The sequence below is a fragment of the Pseudonaja textilis genome, chromosome 9 (assembly GCF_049901715.1).
Source record: "Pseudonaja textilis isolate UNSWEBS1 chromosome 9, rPseTex1.2, whole genome shotgun sequence".
In the NCBI taxonomy this organism is placed as follows: domain Eukaryota; kingdom Metazoa; phylum Chordata; class Lepidosauria; order Squamata; family Elapidae; genus Pseudonaja; species Pseudonaja textilis.
Window position 1 is genome coordinate 5,800,623 of NC_141998.1, and position 22,667 is coordinate 5,823,289.

The 22,667-nt window shown below is 42.5% G+C and overlaps 1 protein-coding gene across 7 annotated transcripts in view; it reads right to left on the reverse strand.

The window, feature by feature from the left end:
- FGFR1 (fibroblast growth factor receptor 1) overlaps window positions 1-22,667 on the reverse strand; it is a 115,813-nt gene that overhangs the window by 33,844 nt on the left and 59,302 nt on the right. For 4 of the 7 annotated variants that reach the window (XM_087938659.1, XM_087938660.1, XM_087938658.1 and 1 more), the window contains exons 3-6: window positions 14,476-14,739; window positions 11,259-11,342; window positions 8,380-8,555; window positions 3,648-3,771 (exon numbers count right to left, since the gene is read on the reverse strand). In XM_087938659.1, coding sequence (XP_087794785.1) covers window positions 3,648-3,771; window positions 8,380-8,555; window positions 11,259-11,342; window positions 14,476-14,739 — 648 coding nt within the window. The remainder of the gene's footprint in view (window positions 1-3,647; window positions 3,772-8,379; window positions 8,556-11,258; window positions 11,343-14,475; window positions 14,740-22,667) is intronic. The other 3 variants (XM_087938662.1, XM_087938665.1, XM_087938663.1) reach the window with 1 other exon arrangement.

Below are 22,667 nucleotides of genomic sequence, written 5' to 3' on the forward strand. Positions count from 1 at the left end.
TTCTTTCTTTCTTTCTTTCTTTCTTTCTTTCTTTCTTTCTTTCTTTCTTTCTTTCTTTCTTTCCTTTTCTTTTCCTTTCCTTTCCTTTCCTTTCTCTTTCTGAGAACTTATGAGCTGGGATTCTTTCCCCTGATAAAGGACCTTTGCAGGCAGTTCTTTAACGTAACCTTCTCATGAATCCTTATTTGTCCAGGCAACCATTTTAAGTTTATGCCTCCGAGCAGATGAGAAAAACCACGATTGTAGCTTTTATGACATTAAAGGTAAAGATGCCCTTTCATGGGCTTGGGTTCTTGGTGATTCTATAGAAGCATCAATATTTTCTTGGCAACGCAGAGCTGTGGGTGCCCTTGCCCTTTCCCATTCTTTTTTTTAATAATAAAAAAAATCTTTTCAGTCTATTTTACAGCTCTAGTATTCTTTCATTGTCTCCCATTCAAATGCTAACTAGGATGAATCCTACCATCTTAGCTCAGGAAAGGTCAGCTAGGTAGGGCTACCTGCTGAGACTCTACAAAACCTCAGCCTTAAATAAGCTTTATACTCTCCTTTGTGCGTGTTGGACCGCAGGGGCAAATTTTGATTATGCCGTGTTGGCCATATTCAAAAGCTGCAAATTCGATGGTAGAGAAGGTCACGTGTGGGTCACTTCTACACTTAGGAGAAGTGTGTGTTTGAATCGCCTGGCCAGAAAGCTATAAAGCAGTTGAGTGAACCCCCTGCAGTTACTCAGATGCAGATAGAAGTAGAGTGGGCAACTTCTTAGAAACAAAAGAGAATTACGACAGCTGGCTCAGAAACTAAAGCTTCCCGGTTGTCTGCCTTCTTCACATCTTCACTTCTGATGTGACAAAGCAGGGATTAGGGGGGAAAAAAATGTTTCCCCCTTAATTACAAGAAGCCAGAGCCAAGATTCCCCTGCTTTTTTAAAAATATTGTAGCTTGTCACTTATTAAAAATATGAAGGGAATATGTCCTTGTTGCTGCTTGTTAAGAGTTCTTAGTGAATGCCCCCACCACTGTATTCTACAGTCGAATTCTGCTTCAAGAAGGAAATATCACAGGACCAGGTTTTTTTCCCCTGCCAAAAGCGGTGATTATCTTGGATTAAAAGGCAAACTTTTGCAAAACTTCACATGACTGTCCTCATCCGTGTTTTCAATCTCTACCCCCATCTGGGTTGCTGTCAGTTTCATTAGAAGGACCAAGCTCTTAGCTCTTGCATAAAAGCCAGTGTGAAGCCTTCACGTTAGTCGTTGCTTCATAAGACACACCCCCATGAAATAATGCTTGGATTAATCAGTTTCCCGATATTGAATTAACTCTAACATCTCAGAGTTCATTGTCTGTGGAAAATGCCACATAATAGGAAGCAATTAAAAAGAAAAAAGTCTATTGGGAAAAACAAACACGTAGATCAGAAGTTCCAACGAATAATTAGTTTCTATCTGTGGATTTACAGTAATAAAATACGAGGTCACGACAAGGCAAATCATCAGATGTTTTGTCCAAGTAGCGAAGTGAAGATTTTTTTATCATTTTCTTCTTTGAATCTATCTATTCTATATTAATTTCTCACTCCCCTTTCCCCCCCCCCCACCATGGATGTCAGTGAACACAACTGGATCTGAGAGGTTCATTTTTCTGGAACTGGACTTGGGCTTCAGGGGGGCTGGGAGGGGAGCAAATATGGCTACCTCTTCACTGGAAGTCAAAGGTCAAACAAATCTAACAAGGCCCTAGTTGATTAACAAAGAACCAGACACCATAGTGAGTGAGCATTAACCAACCCCTTTGTTCCCCCTTGCAACCTATTTCCTTTAGTTTGCTCAGTGTAATCAAATTAAATTGCATTCTTAATGGTTCATTTAGTGGCATTTAGAGCAACTCCACAAACGACTGAGATCAGCAAGCCTAGGTTGGGAATCGAGACTAATCAGGAAATTAATTGGGGAGGCTGATGAGAAAAAGTTCTTGTATAGCCTCCGAAATTACCATAAATGTGACATGCAAGATGAGACAAAGCCTCGGGTTTGAGTGGTGGAGGCAGCCTTCTGAGAGGTGGTATGGGTGAAAATTTAAAAAGTGAACTCTTGGGAACAGACCTCTCTGGACACAGAGGCAACCCCAAGCTAAAATGCAGCATGCATTTCTTCTGTCTCCTCCAGAAAGGCTGGGAGGCTTATGGAGAACTTCCGTCTACCCATTCTAGGGCAGGGGTGTCCAACCTCGGAAACTTTTAAGACTCGTGGACTTCAACTCCCAGAATTCCCCAGATATCCATTTCTGGGAATTGAAGGCCACAAGTTGTAAAGTTGCTAAGGTTGGACACTCCTGATCCAAGGACTTTCCAAAAACCAAAGGGGAAAAAAAAAAAACCAATACACTGTAGAAGAGCAGACAGAGCAGGTGGGCGAAGTTAAGTGTATCATAAGCTTGGAGTCATTATACCCCCACAAATGGTCTGAGAGATTAACGTCAGATGCAAAGGAGCAGGACCATACATGAAGTTGCAGTCCAGAAGATTTATTGCTCAAGGCCATGGGTCTTCAAACTTGGTAAGTTTAAGACTTGTGGACTTCAACTCCCAGAATTCCTCCTCCAGTCATGTTAGCTCAGGAATTCTGGGAGTTGAAGCCCACAAGTCTTAAACTTACCAAGTTTGAAGACCCTTGCTCAAGGCTGTACACAATTTAGTCAACTAAATTCAGTGCTACATTGGTTCCAGATAAGGGTCAATGGAATTCAAAGAGGGTTAGACTTAGACTGTTTGTGGGAACATCAAGACTCTAAGCTAATGATGCGCTTAACTCCAGCCACCAGCTCTGCCTGGTTTTCTCTTACCTAAACCACTCTATTACAAGGAGTTAAGAATCCAATAGCTCTTCCTGTAATGTCTTGCTTTTATTAATCAATTATCACTTTCCAGGCCTCCATCCTGCTTTTCAATTCAAAGCAGGAAATATTCTGGCTGCATCATCAAGGCAAAGATCTCATTATCTGTAGAGCTCTGAAACTTTCAATGTCTCTTACATCAGCATTCTCCTCTTCATATACAAATACTAACAAACACAGACTCCTACACCAGAACATTACTGGTGCCAAAAAGATATTGGTTGCACAACTGACTGTCACATTATTTCACAGTTATGTTTCAGGGAAACTAAAACTGTCAGCTATGAGCAGCCCAATCATGGATGGAGCTGTCCATGGTTTCCACAGCAAACCAAATTTACCAGCAATATTAGCTGTGTCCTGTCAGCCAGAGATAAAATCCTGGTTTTCTCCTATCTTGCTTTGGATGATGTGGTGAGCGAACCACAAACCAAGGTTAGAATGTAGTACTGCAGGCTACTTCTGCTGACTGCCAGCTGCCTGCAATTTGGCAGTTCAATTCTCACCAGGCTTAAGGTTGACTCAGCCTTCCATCCTTCTGAGGTGGGTAAAATGAGGATCCAAATTATTGGAGGCAATATGCCGACTCTGTAAACCACTTAGAGAGGGCTGTAAAAGCACTGTGAAGCAGTACATAAGTCTGTTATTGCTATTTGTCACTGGTCAGCCAGGTCCGCTTAAAAGATGAGCCAGACGTCACAAAGTAGCATACACTGCAATTCCTCCCCCTTCTGAAGATTCCCATTTCTTACCAACAACATCAAGGTGGTAGGTGTGATTGATGGTTCCATACTTATTCTCCACAATGCAAGTGTAGTTGCCTTTATCTGATGGGACCACAGAATCCATGATAATGCTCCAAGTTTGATGGCGAACCTGTTGAAAGAGGATGAAATGACTCAGAGAGGCTACCTGTTGACTTGAGGGTTGGGACTCAAGAACAAAGGGAGATGGTGGACGTGACTGCACTTTTGCCTTTTCATCTTAGAGGAAGACCAAAGGTCTCCTCCAGACCCTCTAGGCTGCACGTAACATCATCAATTTGTGGCTAAGTTTTCCTCTTCGAGCTTGCAGGCTCGTAATTGCTGTCAGCTGCAGGGTTGACCACAGAGCCATCTACATCTGGAAACAGATTATTCTTGAAGAGTGGGATGAAGGTGTTTTGCCAGCACAAGAACCAGACCTGAAAATACCTACAGCTGTTTTCCTCCCACGAAGGAAGGTTAGTTAGCCCCAAGTTTCACCAAGAAACCACACAGTACATAGACGTACATTTATTTGCAGCATCTCCAAATCTGGAATCTGAATGTGTGGACCACCTGTTTTTTTCACTAAAGTGACAGTTTATCCATCCATCCTATTCCGCCTTGCAAGTTGCACAACCTCACCAAGCAACATAGAAAAATTCACAAAAGCAATACTTCAAGCTAAGGAACACTCACGGGTCTATAAGCTACAACCTATGTAAAAAGGAGGCGCTAAAATATAACCTCATAAAAACATGCAATTTTATTAAAAATCAAGGAGATTTGTTTTAAAAAATGCCTTAGGAAAGTTAAACCAAAAACCCAAAGGTCAGAACTGGGGCCTTGGTTGAGAGTCTGCAGATCAGATGATGCTTAGAAAAATACACAGAAATACAGAGAAAATACTACAACAGATACTTCCGCCCTGTTTTATTACAAAAGTGCCTTGGTGGCGCAGTGGTTAGAATGCAGTATTGCAGGCTAACTTTGCCCACTGCCAGGAGTTCGATCCTGAACGGCTCAAGACTTCCCTCTTTCCGAGGTGGGTAAAATGAGGACCCAGATTGTTGGGGACAAGAAGCTGACTCTGTAAACTGCTTAGAGAGGGCTGTGAAGCACTGTGAAGCGATATATAAATGCTATTGCTATTGTCCTTCCTTCCTTCCTTCCTTCCTTCCTTCCTTCCTTCCTTCCTTCCTTCCTTCCTTCCTTCCTATGGTGCACAGTGGTTAGGATGCAGTATTGCAGGCTAACTCTGCCCACAGCCAGGAGTTAGATCCTGAATGGCTCAAGACTTTCCTCCTTCTGAGGTGGATAAAATGAGGACCCAGATTGTTTGGGGGCAAGAGGCTGACTCTGTAAACCGCTTAGAGAGGGCTGGAAAGCACTATGAAGTCTAAGTGCTATTGCTAAATGGAAGGATTTCCATCCTGGGGGATTTATTTTAATTTTTGTCATGTACATTTCACTGTGTCCCTCCTTTAGCATCCTTTCTTTGATGATTCTATTCCACCATTTCTTTGGCTCCTGAACTTGGAGTTAATGCCGAATCTGTTCTATAAGTATGCCTTTTTGTAAAAGGAAGCACGAAGGTACGAAACATTGACCTGTTTTTTAAAAATGGAAAAAATGACCCCATTCACACCGTAAGTTTTCACCGAAATCACACAAATTCACAACTCTTGTGGGTTTGTTTCCGTTTTCAGCTAGACACAGTCCCACCCAAGAAAGAATGAGATCAATATATTCTGAACTGCGACATAATTTCTAGCATCTCCTAGGATTTGATGAAAAATTTTGCCAATTTTTTGAGTTAATCCATCTATGCAAACTTCCTTCCTGCTACACAGCAGCTTTTGTGATTGCTGAACAAGAGATACAGAACTTGCTTATCCCCTTCAGATCTTTAGGGAAGAGAACACTCATGCAATGGAAGATGGCCTCTACCTGGATGAAGCTCTAGCTCTGTCCAAAAACAACAACAACAAAAAAAAAACAGCCAAAATGTTGGGGTTATTTCTTTTTTGCAAAATTCCACCAACAGCTCCTCCAAGAGAGAAAATTGGGTGACCTTAGTGCTCTCTCTCTCTCTCTCTCTCTCTCTCTCTTATTCCACCTCACAGGATTGTTGTTGTGTGGAAAATAGGAGAAGGAAGATGGGATGGATATGTTTGCCACCTTGAGTTATTGCTAAAAATGATAAAGGCAGGATAGGAAGGAAGGAAGGAAGGAAGGAAGGAAGGAAAAGAAGGGAGGGAGGGAAAAAAGGAAGGAAAGAAAGAAGGAAGAAAGGAAAAGGAAGGAGTCCTGTGATGGGAGAAGTATCCACTATGAATCCAGCATGGAATGGATGACCTATGTGGCAGCACCTCTCTCTCTCCCCATTTCCCATATCTATGATTTTTTAAACAACGATTTCTATAGGGTCAACCATGGTAATAAACCTTTAGAGCCCCGAAATTTGAGCCTTTTTTACTTTCTACCTGATGCAGGCCACGGTTTTCAGCAAACCCCTTTCCTCTTTGCCAAGCTGCAGGCAACATCTGTCAAGGCTAGTAGCCTGCAAAGACCATCAAGAGCCACAAAAGGGACAACCAGAATGACCCAACCTTTTCTGAAAAAGAGGTTTCGCCTGTTTGGTGGAAGTGACCAAGAGCTCAGCTAATCCAGCACAGAACGAAGAAAAAATACACAACACAATCCACCCCCAGTGACTGACGGTGTTGTGGTTTGCCGGTAGCCTGTGCAGGCGGCAGAGGAATCAGACATGATTCAGAATAACTCAACGTCTGCTGTGCGCTCAGCTAAATGTCTCTTGTGAAGTCCAGCCAAATGCCTTCGCTTGGCTTGAAAGAGATCTTAAGAGGCGAGGAGCCTTGGCAGTGATGAATATAGTCCTCCACCTATGACTACAACTGGGACCCAGATTTTTCTGCTGCTAAGCGAAGCAGCCATGAAGTAAATTGCACCTGATTTTACAACTCAATTTTGTTTTGTTTAATCGCACAAGTGAATCCCTGCAGTTGTGAAATGAATTGTGCGATTATTTAAAAAGCAACCTTGTGGGTCAGGAGAAACTCTTTAAGATTATTATTTTTTTGACTGGAGGGAGGCCAAAGTCGACAGAGAAAGGCCAGGATTTCATTCCTTCTCCCTCCCCACCTACCCAGTTTTCTAGATGGGGAAGAAGGTCGTTTTAAAACACTCAAGAGGACATAAAATATGCACTGTTAGTGCAACTTCTCTGGCTCCAAACGGCAGGAGACCAGTCCACTGTTTTTCAGCAACAGAGATAAGATGAGGCTCCAGGCAAAAGTACTTAGGGAGCCCAAAATCTCCTGGGGCCACAGATTGTCCAACTTTCCCTTATTTTGTTGGGGAATTATTTTAAAGGTGAGATGGGGGTTGGTATAACCCAGGAGCCCTTCCGGCGAAGCTTTTATTGCCTTACCTCAGCTTAAAATGTTAAGGCTGATGACAAAACCCCCTTTTCCTTGTAACCTGTGCTGCAGTGAGAGAATTGCAGATCCTGAACTTAGTACAGGTGGTCTTTGACTTACAACAGTTCATTGAGTGTTCAAAGTTACAACGGCATTGAAAAAAGTGACTCAAGACCATTTTTCACATGACTATTGTAGCATCCCTGAGGTCAAAATTCGAACACTTGGCAACTGGTTCATATTTATGATGCTTGCATATAATGGATATTAATGCAATGAACATTGTTGTAAATACTGTGGTTATGATTTCCTAAAATGATTTGTACCCAGGACAAGACACTGTTCAATTGAAATTTGAATGTTTGTATGTTATTGCTGTGGTTTGCCAGCAGCCAGTGCAGCTGGCAGCGGAATTGGACAGTGGGGAAGAATGGGGACCAGTCTGGGAGTCTGGAGAGGACTCGGACAAGGGTCCTGCATCCGATGCAGGGATAGGCCCAGGACTATCTGAGAGTGGGGTGCTGCCTTCGGAGCCTTTGGAGTCTGGAAGCAGCGAGGCAGAGGACCCAGGGGAGCCTGTTCCCAATGTGCATGTGTGCAGAGCTGTTAGAAGGCAAGAGCAGCTGAGATAAAAGGACCTACTCAGGAGTAAGACTGAGAGGTGATTGCCCCTTCCGTAAGGTATAAAGGACAGGCAAAGATGACAAAACCTTTGCAGGAAGCAAAGTCGTTCATTTGGTTCAGATTCATTCTTGAAGCTCTTTCCGCTTCAGTTGGTTTTTGTTCTAGTTTACTTGACACTTCTGTTATTGGCAGCATTTCGAAGGGAAGAAAGGTGGGTGCTTATCTCAAGGGACTGTTTGAGATTCATTACCGGCTGGGAATGAAAACAATTCCCAGCATTGCAATAAAATAAGACTTGTTTTTAAAATAAGTTTGTGCGCGATTATGGTTTACGAAGCCTGGGTGAGAACAGTTATAAAATAAAATAAAAACTTATTACAAAAAAAATATTATTTATGATGCTTGCAGTCCACCGACAAGCAAAGTCAATGGGGGCGGAAGCCAGATTCATTTAACAGCGGTGTCACTAATTTAACAACTGCAGTGATTCACTTAACGGGCCCCAGAAAGGTCGCAAAACTCACTGTGGTTGTAAGTTGTAAGGCTACCTGTACTCTTTAGGGGAGCCCCCTCCTCCTTAATTCAAACAGCTGCCTAAAGAAGAAACCCCTCTCTGTTGCAGAAACAAATATTGTAAAAGGAAGCCAAACACAACAAGCTCTTTATTGATTTACCTTGTATCCACCAATGCGATGATCAGGTCTGAATTCCCTACCGTTCTTCAGCCAACGCAGGGAAGGGGTAGGGGTCCCACTAGAGGGACATCTGAACTTCACGGTTTTGGCAGCAGGAACTGCATGGAGTTTCTTCTCCATTTTCTCTGGGTAGGTCCAGTAAGGTGGGATGACTTCTGCAGGAGAACCAACAAATAGGTGGCACGTAAGGCCACATTCCATGCAAGATGAGTAAAGATAGCGGGAGATGTTCCAACAGAAAGACAATTGAAGGGGGGGGGGGGGAAGTGTCAAGAATTGTTGGTGTTCGAGTCCCAACTGGAAGTTTTGGCAGCCAAGTCATTATCTGCATCTCCTGAACCACTCGGGATCCTGGGCCGAGGGAGCAATTCAGGTTGTTGAAAACTTGGGGTGCTTTACCTAGCATGGAATCCTTCTGACCGTGGTAATCGGGTGACATTGGAGAATCAATCTCAGACTATGGTTCACCACACAACTTTAAAAAAAAAAAAAAATGGGCAGGGGTGGAATTCAGCCGGTTTGGACCGGTTCAGGAGAACTGGTTGTTAGTTTTATATCTGGTTCACTGAACCGGTAGTTCAGATGACTAGTTGGCCCCGCCCACCCCTCCCCTCCCCTCCCCTCGCCAGAGCCTCCATGTGGCCCGTTTTGGATCCCAGGTAAGTACAGAGCCCATGCAGAGACTTGGGGAGGGCAAAAAATGGGCCTCCCAGAGGCTCCAGAAGGCCAGAAACAGGCCCGTTTCTGGCCTCCGGAGCCCAGGGGAGGCTGTTTTTGCCTTCCCAGAGGCTCGAGAAAAGCCTCCATAGCACTGGGAGGGTGAAAACCCCCCCCCCCCCATTGTGGTGCAGGAGGCGAACTAGGCCACGGCCATCATGGCCACACCCACCCAGAAACTGGGCAGAGAACCTGTTGCGGAAATGTTTGAATCCCACCCCTGAAATTGGGTCTGGAATATTCAACTAATCTTTCAGATATACAGGTAGTTCTCAACTTACAACAGTTCATTTAGCAATCGTTCAGAGTTACGACGTAATGGGAAAAAAGCGACTTATGACCTTTTTCCTGCTGCAACGGTGGTGTGAAAAAAAGCCATAAGTCACTTTTTTCAGTGCCGTTGTAACTTTGAGCGGTCGCTAAAGAAACTGTTGTAAGTCAAGGACTACTTGTAAAATAAATGGGAATCTAGTGTATTCTGGTCAGGACTGTGATTGTGTGTTTTTTTTAACCCCTGGGTGGCAGGCAATGTGGTCTTTCTTTAGTTAAATCACTAAAGGTTATTTTAGGCCAGAGGTGGGCAACTATGGCCCCTTTATGACTTGTGAACTTCAACTCCCAAAATTCCTGAGCTAGCATGGCTTGCTCAGGAATTCTGGGAGTTGAAGTCCATAATTCATAAAAGGGCCATAGTTGCCCACCCCTGTTTTAGGCTTATGTTATAGTTTTTGTGCATGCCATGCCTCAAAGTGAGAGGAATCAAAAAAATCAGTGGTGCAGTCAGAGGAAGGCCAAAGCAAAAGAATTTGGGACTGCAAGCAGCCGAAGTGATGGTCCAGGGGCAAGGTGGATAAAAACCGATGATTTTATTTAAAAAGATATATATTAAAAATGGATTTTTTAAAAATTTAAATCAGATTTTTTAAAATTTTTATTATTTTAGTAAAAATCTTTCTAAAGGTAGTTTTCTATTTAAGGTACATTAATAATTTAATTTATTCAGCATGAAATGGAGCTTAGTTATGTAGCCTAAGGCTGTATATTCTGCAGTGTTTACATTTTGGGTAAACTCACTTCAATGAATCCAAGCCCTGCAAGCTAAATAGGAAACCTTCATTTTGTTTGCAAATAATAATATTAAAGATTCTAACTACCAGCAAGAATGAGTCTTCACATTTAAAGAGCACCTGTCATTTCAGATCCATCATGGCGGCGCCTGTTAGCAGGCATCCACTCACCTGCTGCCCGCCACGTCCCTCACATTGTTGTGTCACTGCCGCATCACCAGCCATCCCATTAGTGAATGGGACTGTCAGTGAGTTAGAGGAGCCGCCGCTGCAGAACAGAGATGACAGCTGCTCTTTAAAAATTACAATTTAAATCGATTCGATTTAAACCAAGCCTTTTTTTTATTAGCGATTTAAATCATGATTTAAGTCAACTTGATTTAATCAAATCCACCCTGTCCATGGGTTAGACGCCTCTAGTTTAAGCCCCAGCAAAAAAAAAATCAAAAGTTCTACAAAGATTCGATGACTTCCGGTTTGAGCTTCTTCGGCGACAGACCGAAATCGTGTCTCTGCGCGATTTCGATCCGTGCTCGCCGCTGGAGCGCCCCGAGCTGGCTGGTTTCAGGGCTAAGCCACCCCGTAGAGGTGGTGAAGAGCAGGGAGACTGCCTGCAGGGTTGAGGAGAGCCGCATCTCTCCTCCCCAGCTGGCCATTACTCCCTTTCCCGAAGGCGGTTTTAGCGGTGGTCAGAAATGGCCACCACAAAGAAGAACTCGACCGGAAAAGAATGTGCAGGAGGGAGATAAGAAGAGAAAGTTTTGGTTGACCAGGTCAAACAGCAAAAGCAACAAATAAGGTACCCTGGAATTGAAACTATTAAAAAAAAACAATAACTTTGTTCCCTAAGAAGATTTCTAAGCTGCGAAGGAGAGAGAAAAGGGAAAGGATTTGGGTTTTTTTTCCCTCATCTTCCTATACTGACAGCTAAGAGACTTAAGCAAGAAATTGGAAAAAAAAAAAAAAAAAGTTCTACACAAGATTCGGTTCGCTTGGAAAAAGATCCCCAACTGGGTTTTGCAAGATGTCATGGCTACTTTTGAACAAGGTGGGAAAAGAGATGCTGATACGTACGGTTCGGCTTGGAGTTGTCTGCCTCCTTTTCTTCCGAAGAAGAGTCATCGTCATCATCGTCATCTTCTGCAGAGGGAAGAGCATCTAAGGAAGATAGAAATGGTAAGTATGAGTAGAGAAAATGAGCTTTTCCCAATGAGATAAGACATTTCTTAACCTTGGGGATTTTAAGATAGGTGGACTTCAATTCCCAGAATTCCTCGGTCAGGCATGCTGGCTGAGGAATTCTGGGAATTGAAGTCCAGATTTCTTCAAGTTTCTAAGATTGAGAAACACTGAATTAAAAAAAGACAGAATTATCTTCTTTTTTTACTGTCATATTATACATAGGTAGTCTCATTTAAGCAGTTACTTAACTGTTCAAAGTTACAACTACCTCCAAAAAGTTACTTATGGCCTGTCCTCATAGTCAAACACACACGCACCAGTTTGGGCAATTGGCTTGCATTTACAACCGGTTGCAGCATATCCTGAGGTAAAATGACTACAATCTGTGCTCTCTCTCTCTCTTTTTTTTGCTGGTTTTTGGCCCAAAATGTTCATTTTGGGAGAACGGAGTCACTCAATGACCATGTGGTTCACTTAACAACCATGCTTTACCGCTGTTGTAAAAATGATTGTAAAGTTGAGCCAGGCCACGTGGTGACCCATTTAATGACCCACACAACTTATGAGGGAGACTGCAGACTCAATTGTGGTTGTTAAGCGAGGATTACCTGCACTTATCCATCTTGTGAGCCCAAATTGTAGGAAATTTGATCCTGAGTATTGGAAATACCTGATTCCTCATAATGTGGTATTATGAAGAATCAGATATTGTGAGCTGCGATGGTGTAGTAGTTAGAATGCAGTATTTCAGGCTAATTCTGCCAACTTCCAGGTGTTTGATTCTCACAGGCTCAAGGTTGACTCAGGTCAGTAAAATGAGGACCCGGATTGTTGGGGGAATATGCCGACTCTGTAAACCGCTTAGAGAGGGCTGTAAAGTACTACAAAGCGGTATATAAGTCTAAGGGCTATTGCTATTATTGCATGGCGTAGCAAGAGGTGGTAATGGAAGGGTGGACAAAGTCAAGCTTTGATTTCACACAAACATTTGCCACGGGCAAATGTGTTTCCTTCAGTGATAAAAGTCCTAGAAAAGAGCAGGCAATCTTGCTCATTCCGTGCTGAACTTCTGGGATGTTATTGTTATGTAAGTTTTCTTCAGATTCAGTAAAGCGAGGAAGAATTCTTGTGCTCAGACAAATGTTGGACCTTGGAGGTATCATATGTTTCGGATGTCACTATTACTATTATCCTTAGATTTCCTCCCGAGAGAGGCAGAGCTGGTGACAAGCAATCATGTTGCCTGTTTCTGAAAGCAGGACAAAATGTGTGGATGTTTGTCATGAAGTCAGCCATTTGGCAAGCCTGTAAGGAATATCCTGCCTGTCACATAGTATGGATTAGTTCTTCTATCAACAGCTCATCACCAGATACGACTGCGCCTGGACCAAAGCACTTCAGAGTGCAGAGGGAATCACAACACACAATGAACAGCTTCTCCACGGGAGGAAAGACAACCAAAACCTCAGGAGGCCTCCTACATCCTTCTTCTTATCTGAATTATCAGAGGTAGCAGACTCCCTGGAAAGGCTTTTGTGCCCATTCATAAATGGTCGACTTGATAGAATCTCAGAATCACAACCAGAGTGGCCAAGAAGTAGGTTTTCCCAGTTGACCATTAAGATGGTGGGTCATGAATTTTGGCACTTAGGCTAATTTAGCAGATTAGGGACTATTGATGAGAGACATCAGAAAAGCTTGCAGGGTGCTAATGCTTCCATTTTCATCTCCTGGAAATTTCAGCCATTCGGATTTTTCAGAATCTTGTTGTCTTTTAAATGAAAATCAAGTTTTTCTTCAGTCAATCCATTCATCCATCCATCCATCTTTTCCATATTACAAGAGAATGCCATTGAACCAAGGAAGCTCTGCTAAGCTGAAAATGGCTATCGTATTTTCTGTCATTCTTTCCCCATCTATCCATATAATATCTAACAAAAACTAATGTCAGTTTCTATAGAACTTTCAAACTGGAAAAATCAAATGCATCCTCAAACTTTTTTTTTTGTTCTATCTACGGGTAGCCAAATGAAATTCAACGGGCCCATGAAACGAAGGAGGGCCACTAAAATTGTCCATGGAATTGCCTCTTAACTTCATCAAATTGGCATACAATTCCAAAGATAAATTTAACCACCTGGCCAATTAAAATGAAAAATAACAGTTCAGAAACAAAAGTTACATGGTAGCTTGCTCCAAATAAAGCAGAATAGCATTTATTTTCTCCAACAATAAAAGAAACTGAAAGAGTATCACCTTACCCATACCAACAGAGCTCACTTCGAACCCTGATTCCATTTTTGCTCTAGGCCTGAGCATATGAGGAGCGGCTGAAGACATGAATCTTTTTAAATATATGGACAATGCTTTTTTTTATTTTAATGAACAGTTGGAGAGATTTTTCTAGTGGTGTCCCCTTGTGCATCACACTGTACAGACCAGGGGTGTCAAATTCGATTTCACTGAGGGTCACATCAGGGTTGTGTTTGACCTCAGGGGCTGGGGTGGGCATGGCTCGTTTGATGTCACTCATATCGTGGGCATCTGTGGTGGCCCAAATGCTCAGTTAACAAAAATGGGTTCCTGAGCTCCATTTTCATCTACGACCACCTCCTGCCGCCCTCTGTCAGTGAAAATGGACCCTGGGGTGATGCGTGTGCACATGTGCCCCACTGAGCTCAGTCTTCACTGGCAGAGGGTGGCAGGAGGCAGTTACGGCTGAAAACAGAGCCTGGGAGGGCTTTGCGTGGCCCTTCCAAGCTCTGTCTTCACTGGCAGAGGGTGGCAGGAGGCCGTTGCGGCTGAAAACGGAACCTGGGAGGGCTGTGCGTGGCCCTTCTGAGTTCCATCGTCACTAGCAGAGGCACCACAGGCCAGTTCTTTGCTGTTTGTAGGGCAGCCCTGCAGGCCACATCTAAGCACCCCATGGACCGGCTCCGGCTCCCGGGCCTTGAGTTTGACACCCCTGGTATAGACTGAATCCTGGTCTCACATCTTCTGCAACTGGCAGTTAAGGTTGAAAAAAAAAAGCAGTAAGGCTGACAACAACAACTGAAAATTGTCTTTTCCGGCAGCTCTCATTCATCCTGGAGGGTAGCCTGCTACAAACCTGAGACGTTCACGGAGAAATAGGTGGTCTCACTTCCTGAGGGGCTGTTGGTCATGCAGGCGTAAAGACCCGAGTCCTCAGGCACAGCGTCCCTGACCTCTACCTCCTCTCCTGTGATGCGCGTCCGGTTGTTCTCGGATAGTTGCACCCCATCTCGTACCCAGTTGATGCTCTGAACATCGTCCCGTAGCCGGCAGCGCAACTGGAGGAGGTCTCCAGGGTGAGCCGAGTAAGACTCCACTTCAAGGCTTGTTTGGGGGAGAACTGGAAATGTTAGGGGAGAAAAAAAAAAGAGACAGAGAGAGGGAGGGGGAAGCAAGGTGGTGAGAATGCTTTATTGCAGATGCATTCCTCTGGCAGCATGCAAACGGCGGAGAGCGGATGCCCTCCAAACCGTTTTTAAAGGCTTGAGCTTCAGCTGCCATGCAGGTCTCTGGAAGAGCAAGGCAAGCAAGAATCTGCAACAGAGCTTTTCATTTCAGTTACCGATCCAGCACGATCAATGAATACAGAGCTATTTTTAGATATATATATACATATATATTTTTAAAAATGTGTTATTAGGAACCAAGAACAAAGAGGGCTGAAATGAGCAAGGAGGTGAGCCAAAACAAATGGCAAGTCAAGATGGGCAAACCAGCAGGAGTTGGCTTTGTCTGAACGTCAGGCACAGGTAAGCAAGCTGCCATCCGGCCTTCGGAGCAGGGAAGGACAAAGAGGAGGCAAGGGTTAAAAGCTATGATAAGAGAATGAAACCTCTCTTTCCTTTTTCACTGCACGATCTGTTGTTCTGTAGTGCTTCCTTATTATGTCATCACTAGAGCATTGCTTGTTGACATAGCGAGCATGCTCTGAGGGGTCCTTGGTGCTCTCTGAGCTTGGTTCTTTTCTTGTAGATGTTTCATTACCCAAACTACGTAACATCATCAGTGCTAGCATGATGGTGATATTACCTAGTTTGGGTAATGAAACAACCACATTCAGAGAGGACCAAGGACTCCTCATGTCAACCCTGAGCTACAAATATTCTCCTTTATGCTTGGAATTGCTTCCACAAAGCTAACCATCCATTGAGGGAATCCTTGACCATGCCATGTCGGTATGCCAGGGGAGGGACAGAATGAGCTGATTTCTTGATTTTTTTTTTAAAGTGCTTCCATTTAAAATGTCATCAAAAATATCCCAACAAAGAGGAACACAGGCAGACCACAAACAATAATTCTTACTTGAAGATCCAGAGATTTATTTCATGCGCAATTTGGAACATGAAGCAGCCATCATAACTCAACTTATGGTAATAACCCATTGCAATGTGGTCCATAGACAATAGCTAGGTCCAACAAGGAATAGCTATGGCCAGTGGCACCGAACTCATCCCAAAACATTTTCTGCACGCTTTTCACTTCCTTCCGTATTCTTTCTTACTTTCTTACTGACTGTCACTTTCTGTAAACACTTGTGTATATTTGAAGCTCTCAGTTGTCACAACGCCGACACGCACCCCCATTCAAATCACAAGTCTCTAGCCACATCTCTCAGAGTAAAAAAGATTGATTTATTAGGAATTGACATGTCAGCATTTCCTGGTTGCAGCCACATCATTTATTTCATCCTTAACCCTAGTCTTCCCCCCATCCCCTGGATGTATATTCTCCAATGAGACACATCCATAACCAAGAGTCATCAATCATACTCTCCAGTAATAATCTTGCGCAGCAGAAGCTTCGGCTGACAAAGCGATTATCTGAAACATTTAAGGAATGCACTGCTTTTCCCCGCTCCCTTACTGCTGTCAACTAAAAAGACCAAAGAAGTATTTTTTAGTTGACATCAGTCACTTTTTTCTGTGTCGTAATTTCAAACAGTCACTAAATGAACTCTTGTAAGTCAAGGACTACCTGTACTGCCCTTTCCATCAGCAAAATATCGAACATGCTAAGAACAGGAATAGCCAGAAGACGTTCAATTTTTATTTTTCAAGCCACACTCAGCCTTTATATGCATTTCAGAACAGGGACCACATAGACTTAAGATTATGATTGTTATTTTTGTTCAGAATTGCCCTTCAGGAAGAATTTTGTGAGGGTCCTTTGGGCTTTCAGAAGTTACATGTCTGTCTACAAGCTGAACATCTCTTACCTAGCTCCTACCAAGGCAAAGCTGGCCACAATTTAATGCAAGCTATGAGTTTTGGAAGTCACAACATGATTATTCTGAGGCAAGGATTTTCTCCAGAGAACATTTTTGGCAATGCTGTGCTGATAGGCCCATTATTCTCTCAATGAGGTCAACCTTATGAGGTAGAGGAGACAGGAAACATTACCAAATGAATTTAAAGGTCACATTCACAGAATCTTGCAAGTGTGAAAGTACTTCTCTCCACTACCTACCATTCCTCTTTACAACTTCAAAACTAGGGAAGGTCTTTTCTGAGTGTGTCTCTCCACTCATATTCCTGCCGTTCTGACTGTTCCCTTTGCTGCATCTTGTTGTCCTGTGTCATGCCCCTGTTGGCATTTGATTCCAAGGGAGAGGTGGAACAGCTGACAGGGAGTGGGAGTGTGGTTCTGGTAGTTGTGGAGGAAACTGGGGAAGGGCACAGGCCGGATGGGCATTCAGAGGAAGACCCAGGCCCATCCCCTCTTCATCCTAGGCCACGTAGGGAAGAGTGGATAAGGGAGAAACGTGAATGGCGCGGTCTACAGGGGAGGAAAGGGCCCCGATCCCCTTCATGGGCTGCAGCTGGGAGGACTGTTTAAAAGGACAACTGTGCATAGCAAAGTTGCTGGAAGCAAAGCGTGTATTATTCTTGTCGAAGCTTATCTGGGTTTTGGCTTCCTCCCAACTGTGGTTGCTACATTATCTGGTAGAAGTCTGCAATTTATCATCCTGGCCTGCCATATTAATTACTTCAGTGTGGTTTGTGTTGGGGTTTTTAATTTCTAATTAACTTTACTTTGGGTTCGGACTGCATTTACTCCCTCCGTAGACTGTTTTCTTTAAGAATTTGATATCCAGCCAAGGATAATTAGGTACTGGGGCTAAGTTGGAGGCATTAAATGGAATTTATTCTATTTTTGTGACTTTGTTATTTTTTTTTGTCACACCCCAGGTCATCACATCCTGTTTCCCAAGGTCATTCTCACATAACCATCACAGATGAGCACCTCCAGCTTACGAAGACAATGGCAGAGACTCTTATTTCCTATAAATTACCTCAGAACAGCACTTCATCTGGGGGATTATGGGGAAAAAAGAAAAGGCGGTCTTGGCACCAAGCTGATTTCATTTACCACACCTTGATTCCAAGTCTGCCAAGGTTTACAGAATAACAGAATGAGAAGGAACCTCAGTGGTCTTCTAGTCCAACCCCCTGCTCAAGCAAGAGAGCCTATACAGTTTGAGAGAAGCGGCTGTCCATTCTCTTTTTAAAAACCTCCAATGTTGCAGCACCCACAAATTCTGGAGGCATTAATCGTTCCATTAATTGTTCTCACTGTCAGGAAACATGGTCCGGTTCTTCTTGACACAATACTATTCACGCCTTCTTCCCAAAAACACAATGGAAAAAAAAATATGGGAGGTGTTGTGGCCCGCCAGCTGCCAGCAGAGTTGGTGGCAGACTCGTATGATGAGGAGGTTGGGGAGGATCTTTGGCCAGTCGTGGAGTCTGGGCAAAGCTCTGGTGGATGCTCTGTGTCGGAAGCAGAGAGGGCCAGGGTTATCTGACATTTCCCAGCTGCCTTCGGAGTTGGAGGTAAGTGGGCAAGAAGAATAGCTGGAGCCTGTTCCAGATGCGCACATGCGCAGAGCTGTCAGAAGAGGAGAACAACTGAGGAAAAGGGGCCGACTCAGGAGGAGAGGCACACATGGACACTGAATGGCCCCTCCCTGGGAAATAAATAGAGGCAAAAGGGGGAGTGGTGGTTGCAGGAGACAATAGTTCGTATTTCTTTGATTTGCTTATTGTGATACTCTGATACTCCTTGCCAGGAATTAATTTACAGCTTTGCAACTGGAAGCTTTCGGTCTGGCAATTATCCAAGGACTGATAAGGTCTGTTCTTGCAATTAACCCTTGGAAGGAGTATTGCCAGGACTTTTCTGTGTTTAAATGCCATAAATTCACAGTAACTAAATAAAGAGGGGGTTTTCGGGACAAAGAATCTGCTTTTTGGTTCTGCTAAGGCTGGGTCAGAACAGGAGGAACCTGCTAATTTCTTAAATCTTTCTTTCCATCAAAAAGTAGAGGGAGTTGAATTTGCAAGAGATCTGTTCCCTTTCCTTCCCCAGACATAGAATCAGACTGAAATATCTGCTGAATTGTCAACTCTTACTCCTCCTTTATCCCGGCTGCTGAAAACCAGAATTAGTGTGATTAAACTTGCGAGACCTTCCCACCCTCGAAATCTTTGGGGGGGAGTTTTTATTATCTCAGCTGACGTGAAGTCTGGACAATGATGGCCATTCAAACCCACCCATAGCAGAGCTGCAGCCGGAGTTGCAAACTCTTCAACAAAGAAAGGGCTTGATTTGCCAGAGACGGTCAGCTTCAAGAAAGCCTCCAGTTATTAAAATGCTGTCTGGAGAAACTCAGCCTCAAAAATACACTCAGAGAAAAGAAAAGCAGCTGCCACAAAACCAAACATTTGTTTGGGGAGCACAAAGATCCTTTTCCTTCCTTTTTTGGCTTCCCCCGTTCTCCAATTCGGTGAGCTCCATTTTGCCTTTAATTAGGCAATTTGTTTCTCTAAATCAAAAGAAAAACAAGCAACGGACAAAGAGTCATCTTGGTGATATTGCTGAGTGTGGATTATGGGGACTGTAGTTCAACCCACCTTTACATAACTAGTTTCTACTTCGCTCACAACTTTAATGTTCCACTTATTCTACGCAGGAAGTTTATTATTATTTTTATTTATAAAGTTATTAGCTGCCCACAGGGTAAGTTTCTACTGATGGTCCCGAAAGTTTAAAAAGATGAGTTTGTAAATAAGAACAAATTGCAGCTAAATTCCCTGTTCAGCTCTTATTTTAAATCCTGACCAAATCTTTGCTTTCTCATGTTCCTTTCACCTTCCCTCCGAAAGTTTCATCAATCTTAATCAAGTGCAAACTATGATTCTGAATGTTGCTAAATTTTCCTCAGCGGTTGGTGTTATGGTACGCTCAGATTTGAATTAAAGTAGAATAATCAGCAATTGGTAAATCACACACACAACAGAAACAACAAAAGAAGCATACACACACACACACAAACATTTTTTTAAGAACCCTAACATTCTAGAAAAAAAACAGATTTTAAAACTGTTATGAGAACTTAATAGTGTTGATCTAATGCCAGTTCACTAATTATCAATTAAAGTGAAAATCAGGAGGAGTCTGATAGCACCTTTTAAAATTAACAAATGTTATTCAAAGGCAGGCGTTTTTGTGATCTGGGTTTTTCAACCTGTCTTCTATACAACCCAAGGAGTTCATGAGAACTTGATGAGGTCCTGTGAGAGATTAAGGGTAAAAAAAGAATTCACTCAAACACAGTAGATTATCTATCACAAGAGCTCTGTCCCTTGATCAGAGATTTTGGGGGCTTTTAAATAACGAATGTTTAGAAACCTTTGCCATATCCCAAATAGTTCTACAAGATCTGCAATGAAACTAATTAACACTTACCTTATTGCAATATTTCTGAATTACAACTTCAGACAATGTTTCAATAAACATTAGCTTTTTGATATATACATTTAAATCCGGGGTGTCCAACCGTGGCAACTTTAAGACTTGTAGACTTCAACTCCCAGAATTCCCCAGCCAGAAAGGTTAGACACTCATGATTTAAAAGAAAGTGTTATTCAGATTATAAAACTGCTTGAACGAAAATAGAAAGTGGAAATGTTGCAGAGCTGAATCTATCAATGTAGCCAATAATAAATCAAAGTTTTAAAATACTGTCTCCAGACACTATTTGATTCATGCAAAAAAAAATGATTAATGTTTATCTGTGCAAATGTCACTTCCTTAATCAACATGGACAACTATCAAAAATGTTTTATAGTGGCCATTCATATAATACATTTGTTGGATAGATCTCAAGTCTACGTATTTTACAGATATGGCTTAGAGACAAAAATGTTCTGACTTATCTTACTCTAATAATCTCCAGTAGACCTGAAACATAATAATAATTCTACGTTCAGAATTCCCAGATGTAAAGCTAAAATATATTATCATCTTATTGTTATCATCATCATTATTTTAAATTTATTAGCTGCCCAATTCAAATGGACTCTGGACTGGCATACAAAAGTAGAAAAAACGTAAAAGCAACTAAAAATCTAAAATTAGATTGACAATCTTGATTAAAGTAATTTAATAAAGAGCAAAGTGAACCAAAACAAAACACTAGGTTGATAAACACTAGCCTTGAATTCTTAATCATTGGTTTCATTCCTAACTCACTGGTCTTATCTCAATATCACTCCCAGGTACAATGATACTTTGATACTCATCATTAATTGGTTCTGGGAGGTGAAATAAGTACCCCAAAAAATGAGTACTAAACAATTTTTTCCCATAAGGAATAATGAATCACAAGGTAGCCAACACCAAGTTCCAGCTTGTGCTGTGAGTACTAAACAAACGATGATTATCGGGACAAAATTTCTGCATCAAAATGTATTGAGTATCAAATTCAATGAGTTTCAAAGCAGTGGAGTACCAAAGTACCATTGTATAATAAAAGTACCTTAGCCTTTATACTTGATCAGCTTCCTTCCAAAGTTCATCTTCAATCCTACAAGCTGGCTTTCGGACTAATACTTTCCAACAATCTGAATTTTACAATGCATTCAGACATCCACTGTCAGCATTTATGACTTTGAACCAAACAGCACAAACATTTATTGAAGGGCTACTCCAAATGGGGTAGCTGGCTCAGGAATTCTGGGAGTTCGAAGTCCACAAGTCTTAAAGTTGCCGTGGTTGAAGACCCCTGAAGTAAAAGCATGACAGAAGAAAGAACTGGCACAATCAGAGGTGTCCTGTGAAGGAAATATGGAAGGGCAAGGAACTTTATATTACATTAATGGATCCATATGCTTTATTTTATCCAATCAGCACATTCCTTGAAGTGTCGGGCCCTGATTTATGTAGATCAAGATTAGGTTGTAAACTCCTAGTTAATCCAATAATAATTACTTCCAAATGTGTGCACATAGGATGGCAATTTTAATGTTCTCATAATTGAACTTAATGGATATCTTTGCACGTATGGATAAAAGAAAAAGGAAAAACTGGGTGGTCTCTGAACCATTATTATCCTGAAATTGGTAAGTGCTCCCTGACTATAAACTTTTGGATTATGTTCCTCAACTCAGTTTAGTTTTAAACACCTTTTGACTGTTAGAAGTTGCCACCTAGTAGATACGCTTGCTTGGAGATTCGGTAGATTACTGTGGAGAAATTAGTTAAGGTGTTCATCTTTTCTTGCCATTCGAGATTGTTATGATTTTAAATAAGAGTAACTGCAAAGAGTTTCATTCCTGCCTGGGCGGCACTGTGCAACGAGGGAAGCTTGGAGGATTAAGCAGGAGAGGTAGAATGCTTAGAAAACCAATTCCAGACGACAGTCAATGGTTCCAACAACTGATGTCTCCAGATACCTGTGGCCCTGTCTCACTAGTTGCCCAAGAGACCCCATCAGGCAGAATGCACTTCTTAAAGTCTCTCAGAAAGAAACATTAATGTGCTGGAAGGCTGGAAAAGAAAAAGAGAGACGCAGAGGGCCGCATCGTTACAGAAGTTGGCATTTTTAAAATCAGGGGTCCTCCATCCATGGGCTGTGGATTGGTCCTGGCCCATGGCCTCTTAGGAACAGGGCCACACAAGTGGAGGTGAGCAGTGGGTGAGCGAAACTGTGCATGCACAGGATCTAACTTGCATGCTCCTTCTACCACCACGCCTCTGGTCCATGGAAAAATTGCCTTCTACGAAATCGGTCTCTGGTGTCAAAAAGGCCAGCCAGTTTTGATCTAAACCACACGTTGTAAACATGGAGTAAGTTGGTCCAGCCCCAAATCAAAATTTTTCTTCTAAAATTTATTTCTTTGTTGATTTCCTCCTCTTTACTGGACTGTCTTGAAATGGGGAAAAGCAGATTATCAGCCACGTTTCAAGTAGCTTGATGTTCAAAAA